At 39.1% G+C, this 20,744-nt stretch overlaps 1 protein-coding gene across 3 annotated transcripts in view; it reads right to left on the bottom strand.

Annotated features, from left to right (window-relative positions):
* Positions 1 to 20,744, bottom strand: part of CERT1 (ceramide transporter 1) — an 85,925-nt gene that overhangs the window by 18,554 nt on the left and 46,627 nt on the right. For 2 of the 3 annotated variants that reach the window (XM_066338533.1, XM_066338534.1), the window contains exons 4-7: positions 14,787 to 14,894; positions 13,846 to 13,984; positions 12,812 to 12,895; positions 4,903 to 5,060 (exon numbers count right to left, since the gene is read on the bottom strand). In XM_066338533.1, the coding sequence (XP_066194630.1) occupies positions 4,903 to 5,060; positions 12,812 to 12,895; positions 13,846 to 13,984; positions 14,787 to 14,894 (489 nt within the window). The remainder of the gene's footprint in view (positions 1 to 4,902; positions 5,061 to 12,811; positions 12,896 to 13,845; positions 13,985 to 14,786; positions 14,895 to 20,744) is intronic. The other variant, XM_066338535.1, reaches the window with a different exon arrangement.

Here is a 20,744-nt window from a genome sequence, read left to right as displayed (position 1 = left end):
TGTAGGCTTTTCTCTTCTGAAATTATCAAAGAGGCAGTACCTGCTAACAGATTTCACAATATTTTGCACATTTATCTTTTTTGAAAGGAACTGGAGAGTCCTGAAGATACATAAAGCATGACTTGGGTGTAAGTCACTGAGAAAAGCATGGAAATTTTACCAGACTTGGAATGAAAAACAAAACAGATCCCACCTATAACACAATTCCTTCTCCCACTCACCCCAAATCCCCACATTTTCTGTACATCAATCTGCAAATTAGTTACAATTCACATGTGTCAAAATACAATTCTCCAAATTTGCCAGCTTCTCTTGGCAACTATATTAAAGAAGGCAGAAACAAGAAAAGAAAAATGTTGCAGCAGGCAAGACAACAGGAAAAGCATTATCACAAAGACTTTGTTGCAAGTAAAACAGTGGATCCAACACTAATGACAAAATCCTTTGTGTATACAATACATATACATTTTTAAAAAAGTCTATTTTAAAATGCATTCAATGTATTATATACTGTCCTGGGAAAAAAAGAGTCAAGCTCAAGATCTTAAGAGCTAAGTGTAAAAGGTGGAAAGAAAAGCTGTAACTACAATTACTTAAGATAATAGTAGATAGATGCTTCATATAAGTTTCATTCTGGACATTTGACTACTTTAGTAACAAAAGAAAACTAACCATAGAATCTGTACTTTTATCATATCAAAATATTTACTTCCTTTTCAGAGAAGTTTACACACAGCTTCAAGAAAACTGAAAGTACAAAGACCTACACCATTTTCATCCCACATTTATCTATCTATCAGATGAAAAGCAATGTCTTTTGACCAGGCTCATAGTTGTAAAAGTTACTCTTACAAAGTGGTGTTTAAGCACTAAACCAAAAAGATAGAAACTAAACCAAAGGCAGCTCTACCACTGTGGAATAATGGTAGCAGAGGAGTGAATATAGTCAATTGCTGTCTTTAAGGGTGTAGGCATCAATGTGGGGCTCACACAGGTAGCATTCATGGGAGGAGACTGGGGCTGCCGTGTGCCAGCTTCAAAAAAGACTCATTGCAGCACACAGCTGAGCCCATCCACCATGTATGTGACATTCCTCTGAGGGAAAAAGAAAAAAGTAAAAAACACACTGTGGAGAGAAGAACTGGAAGAAAAAGTGAGAAATCACAGAGTAGATGCCAAGACCAAGAGGATGAGGAGGTGCAGCTCCAGGGCAGAGCACATACATGTCCACACCGCAGGGGCATTTCCTGAAGGAACCATGTTCCATGAAGGATCCATACTACAACAGATTTTTCCCAGAGGGCTGTCACTGATGGAGGCTACCTGCACTAAAGCTGGGAAAAAGTATGAGGAGAAAGGAAAGGCAAAGATGAAGTGTTTTTGACTAATTACAAACCCTACACACTAATTCCTCACCCTGCACTGTCTGCTGCCAGCAGGCAGTATGGTTATGGGACATACTACCTCAAGTGAGAGCACAGATTGTGTACTGGACAATCAAGGGCATCCAGCTCAGCCAGCAGGGGTTTGTGAAAGGCAGGTCCTGCCTGACCAACCTGAGCTTCTGTGACAGGATGACCTGCTTAATGGATGAGGGAAAGGCCGTGGATGTTGCCTTTTTAGACTTCACTAAAGCCTTTTACAGCATTATCCTGGAGAAACTGGCAGCCAGCCCACAGTTTGGATGAGTGTACTCTTAGCTAGTTAAGAAACATCTGTCTGGATGGCTGGGCCCAGACAGCCCAGATGGTGGTGAACAGAGTTACATCCAGCTGGTGGCTGGTCACCTGTGCTGTTGGCAGGGCTCCATATTTGGGGCAGTCCTGGTTCATATCTTTACAGATGATCTGGACAAGGGGATTGAGTGCACCCTCAGGCAGTTTTTGCAGGTGCACTCAAGCTGGGTGGGAGTGCTGACCTGCTGGAGGGCAGGAAGGCTCTGTGGAGGGATCTGGACAGGCTGGATCATGGGCTGAGGCCAGTGGTGTGAGGGTCAACAAGGGCCAGGGCTGGGTCCTGCCCTTGGGTCACAACAGCCCCAGGCAGGGCGACAGGCTGGGACAGAGGGGCTGGAAAGCTGCCCACAGGAGAAGGACTTGGGGGTTCTGCAGACACTGACTGAACAGGAGCCAGCAGTGCCCAGGGGGCCAAGGCCAAAGGCATCCTGGCCAGGACCAGCAAGCAGGACCAAGGCAGAGATCGTCCCCCTGTACTCAGAATGGGCGAGGCCACACTTAGAATCCTCGGTCCTCTGGGACCCTAAACTCAGGAAGGACATGGAGATGATGTCCAGAGAAGAGCAATGGAGCTTACAAAGGGTCTGGAGCACAAATCCTGGGAGAAGTGGCTGAGGGAGCTGGGGGTGTCTAGTGTGGAAAAACAGAGGCCCAGGGAGAACATCACTGCTCTCTACAACTGCCTGAAAGGAGGCTGTAGCCACGTGGGCTTGGTCTTTTCTCCCAGCTCACAAGCACAAGGAGAAGAGGAAATGGTCTCAAGTTGCAGCAGGAGATGAGAAAAAAGTTCTCCACTGGAAGGGCAGACAAGCATTGGAACTGCCAAGTGCTGGAATCACTGCCCCTGGCAATCTTAAAGAAGGTGGAGATGTGGCACTCGGGACATGGGGCAGTGGTGCACCTGGAAGTGTTGGGTTAACCACTGGACTTGATGAGGTTTGAGGTCTCTTCCAATCTTAATGACTTGAGGATTCTAGGCAGAGGAGCCACAGGGAAGGAATGAAGCTGAGCTATGGAAAAAGGGCAAGAAAGTTATCCTAGTGTTTTGTCCTTCTGTCTCCCATTAACTTCCCATTATTTTAAATCAGCAACAAATTCATTTTCCACATGTCAAGAATGTTCTGCTGCGACAAAAACCAGGCAGCAATCTTCCTGTCTTTCTCTTGACCCATAAGCTTGTGCTTTTCCCATTGTGCTTTTCCCTCTGATCCTGCTGGTGGTGAGCATTTCACTCTTTGCCAAGGCTATCCCCCCACAAGTCTACTTATGTCATTCAATAAAAAAATCTCCTCTTCTGAAGGGTGAGTAAAGAGAGGAATACAAAGTTAATATACTAATATTAATATATATACAATATATAGTTAATATACTAATATAGTTTATATACTAATTAAGGTACTTAATACCAGTAGACTAGACTGTCCTCAAAAATGTCCCCAGAAAATGCCATTGACAAATGCGCTTTTGAAAGTTGCAAGTCTGCCAAAGCAGAACAAGTTGAAAACTCTGAGTCTTCAGGAGCTTTTGCTCCTTTATGCTATTTTTATTTCCTGGGGATAGAAGTTGACAGAAGTTTGTGAGCCCTCTTAAAATGTACTTTTTCATGCTGTATGAGATATTAGTCCCATGAGACCCCATAGTGAAATTTAGGTTTGAATTTGCTAACTACTTGCATCTTACACAAGTGCTTTAAAGTTAGTCCTCAAACCAACAAAAATGACAAAATCCAAATCTAAATAAATTCACATTGTACTTTAACACATTACTCTTTATTAAAATATACCAAACTATACAAGCAAGGAAAACATGCTCTAAGGAAAGTCTTGACCACACAAATGCAGAGTGTTCCAGCACAGGGAAGGCTTTTGCTGTGGAACCTAACAGTAGCCTTCCAATATGTTCAAGAAACTAAAAAACTGAGCCACACTCTTCACAGTTTACAGGAGAAGGCTAAAAAATAAGCATCAGATACTGGAACAGAAGTTACTCCAACAAGACATAAAGCAAAACTTTTTTACTCCTAACAACAGGTGAGCAGCACACCTGGTCAGAAGAGCTGTGCTGCCCATCTACAGCCTTGATAATGCCCTGAGCAACCTGGTCTGACTCAAACTGTCCTTACTTGAAGATGAAGGTTAGAGCAAGCGAGACCTCTGGAGGTCTCTGTCCAACCTGAACTCCCCTATGATCCTACAAACAGGCTTCAAGACTTGGACCCACTCTAATTCCTCCAACTGCTAGCTGAACCAGTAAAGAATTGTTGACAGAAGTCACAACACAGAGACAGGCCCAGGCCTCTCACATATGCACAAACAATACAGAAGACAGGGTCAAAGATTCAAATATGGATGTATTTTGTCTGAATATGATCATATTCTTTGAATAGTGTACCACTAAATAGAGTAAGATTTGATACATGATATATACCACATGAAAACACATGGAATGAGAACAGGAAGACAGCTGCACTGCACACCAGCCAGCAATGGCAAGATTATAGAAATTAAAGCCTGAACTCCAAAGTGCCATGCCTCCAACAACAGACCTCAGACAAGACGACATTGCTCCTTTAGAGCTGTTGAGCAGGTTCAGAATGAACTACTATCACTGTCATTAGAATAATAGGTATTTTAACACCACACAGAAGATTTGACTGATTAATATAAAGTACAACTTAATCTTCACAATCTCCTAAAGGAAAGTGAAATAATTTTATCTTGAGGAAACACATAAAGTAAGAACTGGTTGTTTTCCCCAGTCTTGTCATCACCTCTTATCATACTAAAACCTGCACATCATTTTGCATGCACAGATAATTAGGTCTTTGTCAGAAGGCTGTAAGCAATACACTTATTCTTATGAGATAATTTCAGGTTCTTATATTTCTTATAGAATACAGGACTACCATCTGAATAAGTACTGTGAAAAAATTACTTTGATGAAGGGCTACTATATCACCAGTCCTATATCACAAGGCTCCTTAACAGTGTTAATAATTAAATTTTACAGTGTTAGTAATTAAAGCACTTGACACAAATAAATGCTGTACATAAAAAATGAAAACAGTTGTTTGAGTACAAAAGTTAGTAACAGCTTATTTGAAATTGCAATTTCAAGCTAAAGAAACTTATTTTTTTCAATAAAAGTAGAAGGAAAATGATCTTACCTTATCTAGCCTTTTTTGCCAGCTTTCTTCACGTTTTACCATGAGTTCAATACAATGAGAGAGTGTAGCAAGGATTCCAGCAGTAGTTGCCTTGAAAGTTATAGCTTCTCCTTTAAAGTCTATGCCATTAATTCCTTTGGGTGTCACATGTGGAAACACTAAAAACACATATATGAGATCACTGATAGCTGCCCTTAATCAAACAAGCACTTCACATGTATGTGTTATATTTGAAGACAACAAACTAGCTAAAAAGTTAATTTAAAAAATAAAAATCTAAACTGGTAATAATGTCCACAGCTATCCACAGGATAAAGATCCAAAAGGAGAAACACATCCTTGCAGCTTCATCTTGCTATACTGTATTTCAAGCCTGCTTGTAATGCTGTATTACTCTGCACTCTGCAAATCATGTGGGTGGAGGGAGTGGTAATAGTTTGTAACAATAGCAGTTTGACAGCTTGAAATGGGGCCTAATTAACACAGAGCAACCTTAAAACATATCAGATTCAGAACTAAGAAAAGAACAATTTAAAAATGTCATCAAATCCAAAATGCATAATTCAAGGTTGTTTTAAAAACATAATTACAGATTTTAAAACCTCAGAGTAAAAAGGTATAAGATAAAAGCATCAAATGTGCTGAATTTTCCAAGTACTGTGAGTTTTACAGTTACAAGAACTGCTTCATGCTGTCAACCAGACCATCTGTTGCTAAGGCTATTTAAACAAGTCGTTTAAAATGTGTGGCAAAAAAAGTACCTATTATATGTCTAACTGGTATGTAGGTTGGCATAATAACACATCAAGCACTGCACATGCATGTCAGAAAATATTACAAAGCAGAAGCAGCACTCAAGTTGAAGCTGACTGAACCTAGCAAGTTAAAGTAACTCCTGCTATTGCCAAAGAGCAAGCTCATGACTTATCACCTAGCTTGATAATTTTTTCTCCAGTCCATCAGTTTGTTAACATACCACTGTTACAGTTAAAAAAGTACAAATTATTATCTGAGTATGTTTATTTGTCTGCAAGAGCTAAGCAGAACTTTCAAGCAGTTCCATTCTGTAAGGACAGAACACAGTGTCTGCACTTTGGGAACAGAAAGTAATCACCACATGGTCATCAGAAGTGGTTTAAGTCTCTAGAGGTTTTATGTGCCTCCCTTTCAGAAAGAATCAAACTCATTTTTAAACAAGTGATTACAGACTACACACAACTTCAAATACCTCAAGAAGCACACATATTATGGTAGAATACAACTCTTTTGAACATTCCCGAAAAGATAAAGGTGATGGGGGCTGGAGGAAAAGAAAAGGAGAGCAAAAGAAAAAAAACTATTTCAGAACTGATAATGAGCAGAGCAGCTCTCCCTCCCCAACAGCTGAAGACAGAACACAGAGAGGACTGAGACTCAAAGTAGCATAAGATGACAAGGAGGTGATGCAGTGACTGCATTGAAAATAATTTAAATTATACAAGAACTTTGCCCATAATACTTCACAACTGAAAAGGATGGTTTCACACCAATAATTCTTTCTGTTGCTGTAGGCTATGTTCACATGCAGGCTTAACAGCACTGCTATAATGCTTGCAGATTTGATTTCTCTCTCGATTAAGAAATAAGTAGATAGGCTGAAGAAACTGCCACTACCTGCAACACTATATAAATAATTTCAGAAATCTCTGCAGTAGAAATTGATGGAAATACAGCAACACAGCTTAATTTTTTGGAAAAGAGAAAAAATATTCTCAGCCATATCTCATTAACACATACAGTTCTAAGCCATTCTTTAATGACTAGTCTCAGAGTAGGTGTGATAAATGCAGAGTTGCAGACTTAAAGTCAGCCCTTAAAGTTTTTCAGTCATTACAATTACAGACAAAAACAAACATTTTGCAGAAGGATGTAAAATCTATTTCTCTGAAAGACAGTCACTCAACAGGTTTCTTATGATGGATACAAGTATTTTGATTCATTCCTAATCACACGAAATATCTATCTTTCTGAAACATATTGGGAGATGACCTCAATCCTCACCTCAGGAAGATCTGAGCTTCAGCACTTTACAAGTACGCATGAGGAGATTTTCTATTTCGAGAGACCAAACATCTTTCTGATTCCTTTTTTACACTTTTTTTCATGTTAGCTAGAGATTGATTATTTAAAAATTAAATCAGGCATGTGAAGATCTATGTTTAAAGGTAAAGACTAATAGGAAAGGGTTCTTACTGTTGCAACTGCTCTTTGGCTATCAAACTGAATGCCATCAATTAAAAAAAAGCAGGATCGTTTGTCTCCGATCCTAACCTCAATTTCAACATCTTCCCAAGCATTTTTCATTATCCCATCAATGCTCTATTTCTGATTTGCCCTCTCTCAAGTTCCATACAAAGAATTCTTCATACCATTCTTTAACTTTCAATAACTCTTCAGCTTTTCTCTCCTAGACCTCTGTGTCTGTTAGGTGTTCTCTCTTCTTGTTCTCAAGACTGCTAGTAACACCTTCCCACTGTTTGATCAGATCTGTTTCCCAGAAAAACAAGAAATATTCTAAAGACTGTAAGTAGAAAGATGGTCTTCCATCTTTTCCATTTTATGCCCTCTTAACATATTACATCACTAAACTAATTCTAAGTGAAAAACAAACATTTGCATATAAGGTCCATTTCTCAATGCCTGCTGTTGTTATCTTCGGTGGATTGCAACAGGATCAGTATGATTAGTTTTCCCCTAAGAACAACACTAATTTTCCAGCAATATTTTGGCAAATATTTTTCCTCCATTCAGAGCACAAAAATATAAATCTCTGCTGTAATTTACATCAGATTTCTCTCCTTTTGTGCCATTTCCATCTTTATAGTTCCAGTACAAAAGACTTCCATATCCAATCTTCCATATCCAAGGTGGTTTCTTAAGTAGGTTACACCTGCTCTTCCTATTCTTAGAAAATTTAAATCCAAGTATGTTCTCTTTCTGGAGGGAATGAATGGGAACATTTTGAGATCAATACTTGACATTCCTGAATATAAAATCCCAATGTGCGAATATGCACCAGCCAGACACCATACTCTGGTGTCTTATATAAATGATCACAGTTCCAGGTCTTTTAATTTCTAAGTGACCAATATATTTAAACAACTTGATAGTACTCTACCTACCTCTTCACTTAAAGGTTCTACAGAACACAGAAAAGAAAATCCTCCCTACCCAAATAACTTTCAGAGCAGTACACAGATGTCTGTACTTAAAGTAACTTTCTGTTCCCATCCAGAAAAGAAATTGCAACAGTCAATGTGAGTATGGTCCCCTAGGACAGTCTTAAATCTAATAATTTGAGCTTTGGATTGCTGCACTAGAAGTTTGAACAGTAGGCTTAAACACTCCTCCATATCATAGTAAGCTAAATTAAGAGGTCGAACCTATGCCTCACTTCCTGAAGCACTGAGTGGAAAACAGTCTCAGAATAAACAGGCAACCACTTTTCAGCTACACTTAAGACGACTGCTAGAGTCCTTCCAGGATGGGATAGAAATTTCAAGAAAAGAACCTGAAACTTGAAAAACCAAATTTTAACAGCTGCTCTGAAGCTAAGCTTTAAAAAGGGTGAAGCTGAAGGTAAATTTTTCACTGCCAGTTAGTTTGATCTTTTTTCTGCCCAGTACATGAGTATGGCTGTCTCAACCCGAGACATAAACTTCCCCTACTGTTATCACTTATCATTCCACTTTAAGACAGAGAGTCAAATTTTTCATTTCTAATCAAGCTTTGCATCACTCAGCTATTAAATACTTAATGAATTTAGCCATTAGAAATCCAACTGAGGCACAGAAAAATTTAAATGGGGATAAATATTTTCATAGAAATAATTGATGGAAAGTAAATTTAATGGAATATAGGACTCATAACAACTGGAATTAGAAGTTTTGCAAAAGGCAAGGGGCTGCAGAATTATTTCCCATAGTGAGCTACAGTGAGTTTATACAGGTATCTATAACACCTGTATCAATTTGTTCCCAAAAGCTTGATGACCAGCTGCCTTAAAAATACAAACTGTTGCAATGACATTCCCCACACTACATGCATATGTAGTGCAGATGTGCCAGAACAGGGTAGATATGAAAAATTTTTCTACAGGTAAATTAAGCTGAAACTCCTACATGACTGTACAAAAATTGAGTTTGACAAAGACATCTCTCCTAGAATGAATCATGCAGTAAAATTAAACTCTTAACATTTGTTAAAGTAGGCCTTTACAGTTTTTTGAAATCTAACTTCACAGTACTCAAAAAAAAAAAAAAAGGTTCAGTTCCATGTTTCATACAGAAAATAGGGTTAGTGGAACCATAAACCTGTTTGCACTTGCTTTAAAACTTACATTTCATCACAGAATCACTAGGTTGGAAGAGATCTTCAAGATGATCAAGTCCAATCTACCCCTAACACCTCAATGAAACCATAGCACTGAGTGCCATCTTCAGTCTTTCTTTAAACACATCCAGGGATGGTGACTCCACCACCTCCCCAGACAGACCATTCCAGTACTTTACCACCCTTTCTGTAAAAAACTGTTTCCTAATATCCAACCTAAACTTCTCTTCGTGCAGCTTAAGACTGTGTCCTCTTGTTCCGTCAGTTGCTGCCTGGAGAAAGAGACCAACCCCCAGCTGACTACAGCCACCTTTCAGGGGGTTGTAGAGAGTGATAGGGTCACCTCTAAATCTCCTTTTCTCCAGGCTGAACAACCCCAGCTCCCTCAGTCATTCCTCACAGGGTTTGTGCTCCAGCCCCTCACCAGCCTCGTTGGCTCCTCTGGATGAGCTCAAGTGTTGCAACATCCCCCCTAAACTGAGACACCCACAGCTGGACACAGCACTCAACATCTTTCCTGAACTGAGAGGCCAGAGCTGGACACAGCACTCGAGGTGTGGCCTCACCAGTGCCCAGGACAGGGGAAGAATGACCTCCCTGCTCCTGCTGGCCACACCATTCCTGATCCAGGCCAGGAGCCATTGGCCTTCTTGGGCACCTGGGCAAACCCTGGCTCATGTTCAGCTGCTGTCACCAGCACCCCTAGATCCCTTTCCTCCTGGGCACTGTGCAGCCACACCGTCCCCAGCCTATAACGCTGCAGGGGCCAAAGTGCAGGACTTGACACTTGGACTTATTAAACTTCATCTTACTGGACTCTGCCCATCCATCCAGCCATTCCAGGTCTCTCTGCAGAGCCTTTCCACCTTCCAACAGATTGACACACGGTCCCAGCTACGTGTCATCCACAAATTTATTAATGAAAGTCTCAATCCTCTCATCCATGTCATCAATAAAGATATTGAACAGAACTGGCCCCAGCACAGACCCCTGAGGGACACCACTGGTGACTGTCTCCAGCTGGATGCAGCACTGTTCACCACCACTCTCTGGGCCTGGCCATGCAGCCAGTTCCTAACCAGTAAAGAGTGCTCCTGTCCAAGCTGTGGGCTGCCAGCTTTTCCAGGGGTGTGCTGCGTCAAAGGCCAAGAGTACCAAAAATGCCCAGGAGTGTCAAAGTCCTTGCTGAAGTCCAAACAGACAACATCCCCACCCACTAGGTGGATCACCTGGTCATAAAAGGAGACCAGGTTGGTCAAACATGACCTGCCCCTCCTAACCCTGTGCTGGCTGGGTCTGACACCCTGCCCATCCTGTAGGTGCTGTGTGATGACACTCAGTATAAACTGCTCCGTGATCTTACCAGGTACTGAGGTCAGGATGACTGTCTGTAATTACCTGGGATCATCCTTCCCACCCTTTTTGTGAATGGGTGACACCCTGGCCAGCTTCCAGTCCTCTGGAACCTCACCAGTGAGCCAGGACTGTTGGTAAATGATGGAGAGAGGCTTCACAAGCTCATCTGCCAGCTCTCTCATCACCCTGGGATGGATCCCATCCGGGGCCAGAGATTTATGAACATCCAAGCAGCTCAGCAGTTCTCTGACTGCCACCTCCTGGATAACAGGGGACTATTCTGCTCCCTGACACCATCCAGCAGCCCAGGAGGGCACCTGTCCTGAGGACAAGTCATCTTCACACTAAAGACTCAGGCAAAGAAGGTGTTAAGCACTTCTGCCTTCTCCTCATCTGCAGTTACTAAGTTCCCTCCCACGTCCAATAGAGAGCAAAGGTGGTCTTACCCTTCCTTTTGCCATTAATATACTTGTAATAACAATTTTTATTATCCTTTACAAAAGTTGCTGAATTAAGTTCAAACTGAGCTTTGCCCTCCCTAATTTTTTTCCTACATGCCCCAGCAACCCCCTTAAATAATTCCTGAGAGACCTGACCCTCCTTCCAGAGATGATACATCCTCCTTCTATTCCTAAGTTCTTTTAAAACTGCATTGCCCATCGAGGTTGGACATTTGCCTCTTCAACTCATCTTTCAGCACACAGGGACAGCCTGTGTCACCTCAAGATCTCTGCTTTGAAGCAAGCCCACCTTTCCTGGACTCCTTTGTTTTTAAGGGCTGTTTCCCAAGGAACTGTCCAAATAAGTTTCCTAAACAGGCCAAAGTCTGCCCTCCAGAAGTCTAGTGTAGAAGTCTTATTGATGCTCCTCCTGATTTCACCAAATACCAAGAACTCTGTAATTTCATGATCACTGTGCCCCAGATGGCCTCCAACCACCACATATTCCACTAGCCCAGTTCTGTTTGCAAACAACAGGTCTAGCATAATCCCTCCCTGCTGGGCTCACTCACCAGCTGTGACAAAAAGCTGTCCTCAAGTTGTTTATGCTACTTAATCTCTGAAATCAGCATTACAATTAGTCCTCAGTAGAAAAATCTACTTATGTGATGAATTCTGGAAGTAACCTGCAAAGCTCCTTCCATTCCCTTTCCTCTTCCATCACAACGGTTTTGGATACACTCTAGAAAAAGCACTTAAATACAAGAAGGAAATACATAATGTGGGAACAGTCACCAAATTTAAAAAAAAAAAAAAAAAACCAAAACAAAAAACCAAAAACACAGAAGACAAAGAAAAGGCTTATTTTGCCTGTATTTTCTAGGTTCTTCATGAAAGTATTTACATTTTTAAAAACATTTCTGGTGAATACTTTGGGAGGTTCCATCACACTTGAAAATGGAAGTGCCAACTTCTAAGCTCTGTGAATCAAGTCCAAGAAATACCTTGGGACTAACTGAATTGCCAACAAGTAGAGAATGTAAACACTAGAATATTTCAGTCAGAAAACATGAGAAGGTCAAAAAAGAACGTAAATACAATTTAAACGCAAACACAACTTCCTCCAGGCCAGAACTATTGGATTTCTCAAACAGTGAGACTTCCATGCGTTCTTCACATTTGCTGCATGGGTACAGTGTGTACGATAACTAGTGCATTTATGGTAAGAATAAAAATCTGAATTCTGCTCATTTTAACAAGGAAAAGAACAGCAAAAAAAGCACTAAAATTATGTTAAGTGAGAATCAGTAGCAGTGTTGTCATAACTTTCCACAGCCATAGTACTTGGGAAAAACCCATAGAGGGACATCCCCAAGCAGAAAAGCACTGAACTCCTAACGCAGATAATACTTGCAATAACCTGTTACAAAACCTCTGTTCTCAATATTTGAATTGTAGCTGTTTCAACAGAATTTTGTAGTGATAGCGACTTTAGACACAGAATAGGAAATTCCAGCTTGACAAGCTTGCATTGGTATTTGTGTGAATTAAGAATAACTCAGAATCACAAAAAGCTACTGAAGAGTTATAATGTGATTAACAATTTCCATTCACATACAGTTAAATAACTATTCTTGCCATTTTCTGCCTAGAAAAGAGGATAAACACCTGTCTTATATCAGGCTTATCATCATACCATTTATTCTAATTTTCGTCACTGAAAAAAATTGGGACACACTTACGTTTTTCCTTACTGCTGCTACTGTTATGTACAAAATCTCCATCAGGACGTACTGTAGGGAAATCATCTTCATCATCTTCTACCACTAGATTTGAAAGAGAGTACATTATGGGAGTGAGGATTTTCTAGTTCTTTGGTGTGCAAGAAAGAATTAAGGCTATCTTTGTGGTTAGCCAGTACTTTTTCCTGTAACAACAGTTATGACCCTTCCTTCCCTTTCGGGCTTGTTTTGTTTTGGTTTTTTGACCCAAGACCAGTGAAAATATCAGCTAACAGCAAAATCTAACATTGCTCAGCACTGATGTTTAGCATTCAGTTCTCTGGTGAGAGCAACATATTTTGCTGTTACAAGTGGACAAGTAGGAGCCATTGTTCAGTACCAATCTAATCTTCTGCAGGAAAGTTAAAAAACAAATGTGGAACTGCACTTCTCTGGTGTTTTATTTCCATGGAAAGTTTCATGGTGCCAGAACAAACACAGGGATGAATATAAATGCCTCAACAGAGTGCACACATACAGTTACAAGCTATGCTCTAATATAAGCAATCCAGAGATATCTATACATCCACATCATAGTCCAGCATGATCTCAAGTGTGCATTCAGTGCTCTATTTCTAGCCATACATCTCAGAAGCATTACCTAAGGCAGTGCTTTTGACTTTTTTAAAAGTGTATTGTTTATATCAAAACTAATATCCCATTGGTTTTTTAAAATAACAAGTAAAGAACAGCAATAAATTGAATCTTGAGGGTTAGCAATCGGTATTCTGTAACAAAACACTTAAAAAGAGTACTGCTTTTGTACAGTTGGCAGCTACAGGTTAGCATCAAGCAGATTTTAAAGCAAATCTGAATTCTAAAATAGAAATAATTAACACATATAAGCATTTACGCAAATGATTGATCCTTTACTAAACTAAATTTAAAATAAATTTTATTTATATGACATTAAATTGTATTGCAACAGTATCAAGAAGTTTCCTTGCTAAAAAGCTACATTCTATGCAGGGAAGAGTTTTCAGCTACAGTGTTACCTTTATCCCTCTGGAGTTCATCTTTGGAAACTGCATCTGCACAAGCATCGAAATATTTCTGTAAAGTATCAACTTGTCTACACAAGATGTCTCTAAATGTTTCCATTTCTGCAAGCTTCTCCCGTAAGCTATGGCCCTTCTGAAAACACAAACGAAAAAGGCCTGAAATGTTTTTACACACTCAACAACAGCTTGGTGAAGTATAATTATAATTTAATTAAAAAAAAACCAAAACATTTCTGCATTTATGAAGAAGAAATTGAAGTACAATAAGAGGATTCTAGATATCATCAATTATGATACTGTTAATGTCAGAAGAAACCATATCCGAGTATTCCTTACTCATTTTGTCACTGGTCTCAATGTTTTCTCTTGACTGCACTGATACTTCAGAGCACTCCAAAAAAGCTTAATAAAAACAAACTTGCAAGCTAACAGCTTTATACATATTTGCCTGAAAGCAGCCAGCTCCAGTTTAAGATCTTTGTTCCAACCCTTATTACTCCCTTTTCTTGTGTTGTTCCCCTCCTGCTCTCCCAGAAGTACAGCACACTCAGTTCGTATATTAAATATTCACGACACAAGGAAAGCTATAATTTGCCTGCCAGTGCTATATCACACTTATTAAGCTAAAGAATTAGTGTTTGTTTTCATTTGGAACCCAGGATATTCTGGTGAATAAACTAGAAAAAGTTAATGAACGCATAAGTTTGATTTTCTTGCCACAGAAGATGACACCACAGTTTAAAAGAGACATCTGCATGAGAGACATAAGAGAGCTTCCCATATTATCTATTCACCATCATATGAGGGACTACTGACATTTAAACTACATATTTTGTATTTTTTCCTATAACTTTGCAAGTGAGTCTTTGTATGTTACTTCTTTTCCAGTTGCACATTATTTATGCACAAAAACTAGGACAACTTTTTGCACCAACCTTGAATGAAGAGGTGGAGGTTGCAGAGTATCCACTTGCTCCGGAGACAAGGGACACCATGGAGCCATGGCGGCGCAAACTTGACTCTGATCCATAGCCAGATTCAGTCTACAGAGCAAAACACACAAAACCAGACTGTTGAGGCTTTCGATAAAATAAGAACCATGAAAACAAGATTGATGTAATTTTCCCTGAAACCCACACATTTGTTTTTTGCAATAGCAGTTTAAATAACTCAATCTGTGTCTGCACCTAAGATGTTGATACAGTATCTGTGAAGCTGTTATAAACTTGGTTTTTACTATCAAATCGATTTGTAAAATAATTTGTTACCTACAATGAATTTTGTGTCCCCAAAAGGACATAGCAATATATATATATAGTGGTTCATAAAAGGGATAGTGTTTCATTATTTTGGTTTATGTAATTCCTAAGAAGTAACCTTCACACAGCTTATAAAAAAAACTTACATTACAATTAATTGGGGGATTAAACATGGCTCAGTCTCAAGACAGTTCAGTCAATTAGTCCAGTCACACAAATAGTACCATTTTCTTTTTAAAAGCAACAAAATAGAAATCAAAGAAAATCAGACAATTACTTCTATTTTTTTTTCCTGTTTCAGGCTTCTTTGGCAAAATTATTTATGCTAGACTGAAATTAATTTTTCATGAGAACAGAAGTCCACATGAAACAAGAAGCTAAAAGTAAGAGAGAGGATACAATAATGTATCTAACTAAACAATGAAAAAAGATAAACCTCTCTTGATTAGAGTAACATTAAAAGATCAAAAATAGAGTTTGACAAATTTCCTCACAAGTTAAACAGAAGTAGATACTGAGGAACTGAAGGAAAAGAAATTTCTCTAAAAGTTAATGTAAATTATGTGCATGGCAAAGGAGATGAAAAATCCTGACAAAAAACGTAAGCAATAAACAGATGGTTCAGAGTAGTATATGAAATACTGTTAGTAGATAAGCTTGATCAAGTAGACAGAGACAACAGTGAAGGACTTTTGACAAATAAATTCTGCAGTAGCACCAAAACTCAAATGGGGCAGGGGAAGGGAAGACAAAACAAATGTACAGAACAAACAAGAAGCAATAAAGAAATTCCAGTTGTTACACATTTCATGGAAAAATTGGAGTATGTATAGGCTTTGAGAAGGCACAAGAGTGTGGATAAGTTAAAAAGAAGAGAAAGGTCAAGAGTTGATTGAAGTATCAGTTAAGAGTTTGGGCAAAGTGGGACAAAATATGTATGTCTGAGTTACAAGAAAGGGTTTGGACATGCACGGCTTTGTTTCAAAGCAGTTTAATAAGCAGAAATCTGAAAAGTCACCCAACACTTTGAAACATTTCTTCTAAAATTTCCTTTAAACACAAATGTAAATGACTTCACTGTTTAATCAGCACCTTCAATATTTATTTAAGCATATGCCATATGATGACCCAATATGTCTTTATTATAGTCAGTTTGACAGTGAAAATTCATTTAATTTTCTCTGTATCTTGTACATACTAGGAAAGATGATAAAATTTCATTTTAATAGGATATGGCTTAAAGAACAGATCAATTTTAGAATCTAGCCAAAATATCCATTTCGTTGAGGTTAGAGTATTTTAACTAATGATAGCAATTGCTTTTTGATTTTGTCCTTATAGTGAGAAAGACACACCTATGCAAGACCTTGCTTTAAGCTTAGGAAGTGAAACTCCTGGATTTCTTTACTTGAGATTTAGTCAAATCCACACCTTTGTAATCTTACTTTAGAACTTCCATGAATATTTGTAAACTTACTAGGAGAAAATCTGACACCTTGTGTCGTATTCTACATTCAAATGACATACTTTTCTTCCAATATTATGCATACAGTCAATACTCAACTAATTTAGTTCACAAAATAAAAACTGAAGGTGAAAGAAAAAAACCCAACGCTTCTTTCCATCGATATGTAAGCTTGATTTTTTTTTAAGGTATGTTTTCAGCAGAATATTTATTTCTCTGTCATTTATGCTTGTGATTATTAATTCCACTAAATAATCTATGCACACTACAGAATATTACATGTAACAGCATACGTGATTATATGGATACAGCTATCAGCTTGCAAAGTCTACCAATAAAAACGTGCAACAATTAACTATTTGTTATTGAGAAGCAAATTCAGTAGGCATTAAGAGCAGACTGAACAGCACATATCATGAATCAGAAGCATGTGCATTTACAGACCACGTTCACAAAACTGCATCAGACAATTTCATTCAAATAACCAAGAGGAAAAACAAATTACAATGAGAATACTTATTTTTCACAAGAACCAGAAAATAAGTATTCATTTCTATCAGATGCACAGACAAGTCACCCTGCTCAGAGCAGACATGCAGGCAGATGAACACAAAGAAAGAAAACATGAATCATGCAAAGCCCCACCATTCTACTACCGCAACATCTAAACGAGAGCAGGTCACTGCCGCATTTATGTCTTGCAAAGCAGATCATCGTTAACTAATCACTGCAGAAATAATCATTTACATTGAGAAGAAGAATGTAGACAAAGTTTCTCCCGTTTACACAAATTTCAATTTCCCAAGATAAAAGCTGGAAAAGCCGGTAGAGTTCATATGATGGAAATCAACAGTCTCTGCTTGAAAACAAAATTACTTGTAGAAGTCGTATCAATTCATACCATCAAGCACTAATGCCAATTTGCCATGCTCGGTAAAGATGCAGTTCTTTGAAATTCCATGCATACATCACAGCTTCAAAGCTACATTAAAACTGGCATTTGATAGTAATTGCAACACCTTCAGCTTTCTAAGGCAATGCATGAAATCCATTAATCCTTTTGTTACGACAGACAAGAGGAAAGAGCCACATGATCCAAAGCTTCATGTGATCCTTTAACTGGAACAGATGCTAGTATCAGCAACAAGGCAGCATGCCAGAAAAGCTGCTTTCAATAAAAAAAGCTAAGTATTTGCAGAATCATATTGCAGATTTCTGTTACTGCTTGCACTGATTCTTAAGTGGAAAATAATATCCTTGAATAAAGCACAGACTCACAGCGAAGTTCTTCCACTTAAAAAACCAAATAAAGCAAATTATTCCCACATATCTTCAAGGAATTACTTTGATTATGTCTCAGTTTAGTGCCTGTGAAGCACTTCAATGTACTTCTGTTAACCAAGGCAGATATATTCAGTCAGCATTTTAAATTATTTATTATTTTACATAACACAACCAGCAGGCTCCTCCTTCTAAGGCATACAGCTCACTCAGAAGGTGATGGAACAGATATTAGGACACAGTGACTCCAATCTCATTCTCTACAGCACTTGTGAAACACTGTTAAACATTCAAAGAGATCAAGCCACAATATCTTACAAAAAACCCCACAGAACATAGGAAAAAGTAGGAACACAGAAGAGCTGGAAGGTACTATGAAAAGCCTGGTAGAAGAGAAGCAGATGAGATCTGTAAACAACAACATTCCAAAGGCAATCTTTAGACATGCTGCACATGTTTCAGCGTCCCAGCACAGCTGGTCTGCAGCTGGACAAATAAATTTGGCCATAAATAAGAAACTCAATTTGGCTAGCCTAGTTCAAGACAGAAAAGAAGTAAACAAGTCCTGGGTGAGCCATGATAGGATGGATTTGAACTCAACAGGGAACCCCAGCCAATCCCATTCAATCCTGAATGCAGACATGTCATTGGCCAGGGCGCTGGGCGGTGCTGAGACCTCAACCAATCAGGTGTCCAGGTATGGGAGTTTGGAACCCCCTATGACAGGGAGCGCTGAACACCAAACTGAGCTGTTTGTCACGGGATCCTCTGTGAGTCCTGTCCCGTGTCTGTCTCCAACCCACCACCACAAAGGGACACTTCAGAAAGATGGGTTAGTGCTAGGATGAGCCAAGGCAAGGCTACCCTAGGAAATCACTGCAAACAGTAATAACACAGCATACATTACAGGTCAGGCAATACTGGATGCATTTCTAAGGACTGAAATTAAAGATATAATTATCTTATGTTATAGCTTAAATAATATATATTTATATAATGTGTATATATACATATAATATATAATTATCATGTGACTGCAAGGTTTGATTTTTAAGTTGTTCTGAAGCTGCTGACAATGGAAATTTAAGGTTGCAAAACCAAGGTGGTAGGTAGTCAGCAGAAAGGCGGAGACAGAAATTCCACAGTCCCAGTCAGAGCAGCTGGATGATTATTTCCCACCCACAGCCCTCCCAAACACGGTGTAAATGACTATTTAAAAGGGAAGAGATTCTAATATGATGTTTTTTGCAACTGCAAAAACAGGAAAGACATGTAGACCTAACTTTCCTCCAGCAGTGATATATGCAATTCCACACTAAATAAGCACATTATGTGCACAGGAGGAACCCCCAGGAAGTTCCAAGTTGAAAAACACGTATAGAAATAAAACTCTTCACTGAGCAAAAGTCCCAAAAGCCAAGCTGACAATAACTGCAACAGTTAATGTACTTAGTAATAAAACTAAAGCAGCTTTTACTCCTGGATAATGGGACTATAAGCAGGACTAGGAGAGGCTACGTTTATCACTTCCATTAGTCTGGGCTGTCAGGAAAGGGATAAGTAAGGTCTGTATTTAAATGTAAGGACTAATAAATTCCATTCTATTAGACACTGGCAAAAAATGCACTGATGTTTTGGCATCAGTTCCCAATACACTAAAGTAAGCGCTGCTTCTTGTTTTCACACTTTGAAAGCTAGTGGGAATAGCTACAGATTTTAAAGAATGAATTAATGCCATTACATATTGTCTGATCTTCGTTTAAGGCTAGCATTTGTGCAACTGTGCCTTTAAAAATAAGAACAGTTCCTATCCCAAGGGAAAGCACTAGTCACATCAGTCTTTTTAGCAGTTATACAAAACTGCATAATAGTTGCAATAAATATTATTACATTGCCACAATGTATAAAATTCAAAAGGGAGTGTTGCCCCAGTTCATGTCTAAGCGCTAACTAAGGCAGATGAGCCAGGAGGCAGCAGGAAAAGCCACTGCAGCAGCCCGAGAACCTGTTTTCCCATGGAACACCCACTAGGTGGAGGGAAAGCCTGCGCCTTGCAGGGACTGAGCACACAGGGATAACCCAGCCTGTCTCCACAGCAGGACAAGGAGCAAGGAGACCAAGGCACACATCGTGTTCACAGTAAACAGGCATTCAGGCAATCTTACTTATCCTTCAAAATGGCAGGGAAGGAATGATTGCCTCTTACTCCAATTGTTGGTGTAGTTTCATTTTTTAACTGAAGATAGTTAAGTATTACATTAATATCACCTCTGTAGAACCAGAAAAACACATCCACCATCAGTATTACGGTGAAGAATCCTGGGCTAAAGACCATAATGAGATTTCAAAAGAGCATAGGGGTTTACTCACGTTTGTGAAAAGATACTTGTTGCAAGCCTGAGCCCGTTTTGGATACAGACTTGAGAGGCCTACACTTCGCTTAATGAGAATAAATATTCTCCTAAAAAGAAATGCTAGATTCAAACTCCAGGTGCAGGCAAGGTTCTTACTTGCACTAAAAGAAATGGACTACAAAAAGCTTTACAGCAACACAGACCACATCTATCAGCAGATAAATATGCTTAGCTATCTATGCTTCCTATCAAAAAGGAGAAAAATTGCCAAAGCGAATGCTCCAGCAAAATCCACGAAGTCCCTTGTTCACATAGTGCAATTAGTAGTATCTTGTCACTGTCAAATTTGGAAACAGATTGTTTTTTTCCCCTCTGCTCAATCCTTAAACATCAGGATAGAAATCTCTATCAAATGGCTGGCATACTCCTGAGTATGTAATATCTAGCAAGCACTGGAGAATAAAAAAGTTGGAATAGTCGAATTCCGTAATGTATCTGACAAAGAATTTAAGGAAAACTATCTTACACCTGAAG

The sequence above is a fragment of the Sylvia atricapilla genome, chromosome Z, assembly GCF_009819655.1.
Source record: "Sylvia atricapilla isolate bSylAtr1 chromosome Z, bSylAtr1.pri, whole genome shotgun sequence".
In the NCBI taxonomy this organism is placed as follows: domain Eukaryota; kingdom Metazoa; phylum Chordata; class Aves; order Passeriformes; family Sylviidae; genus Sylvia; species Sylvia atricapilla.
The sequence above is the reverse complement of the archived record's forward strand: the minus strand, read 5'-3'. Positions and strand labels throughout refer to the sequence as shown.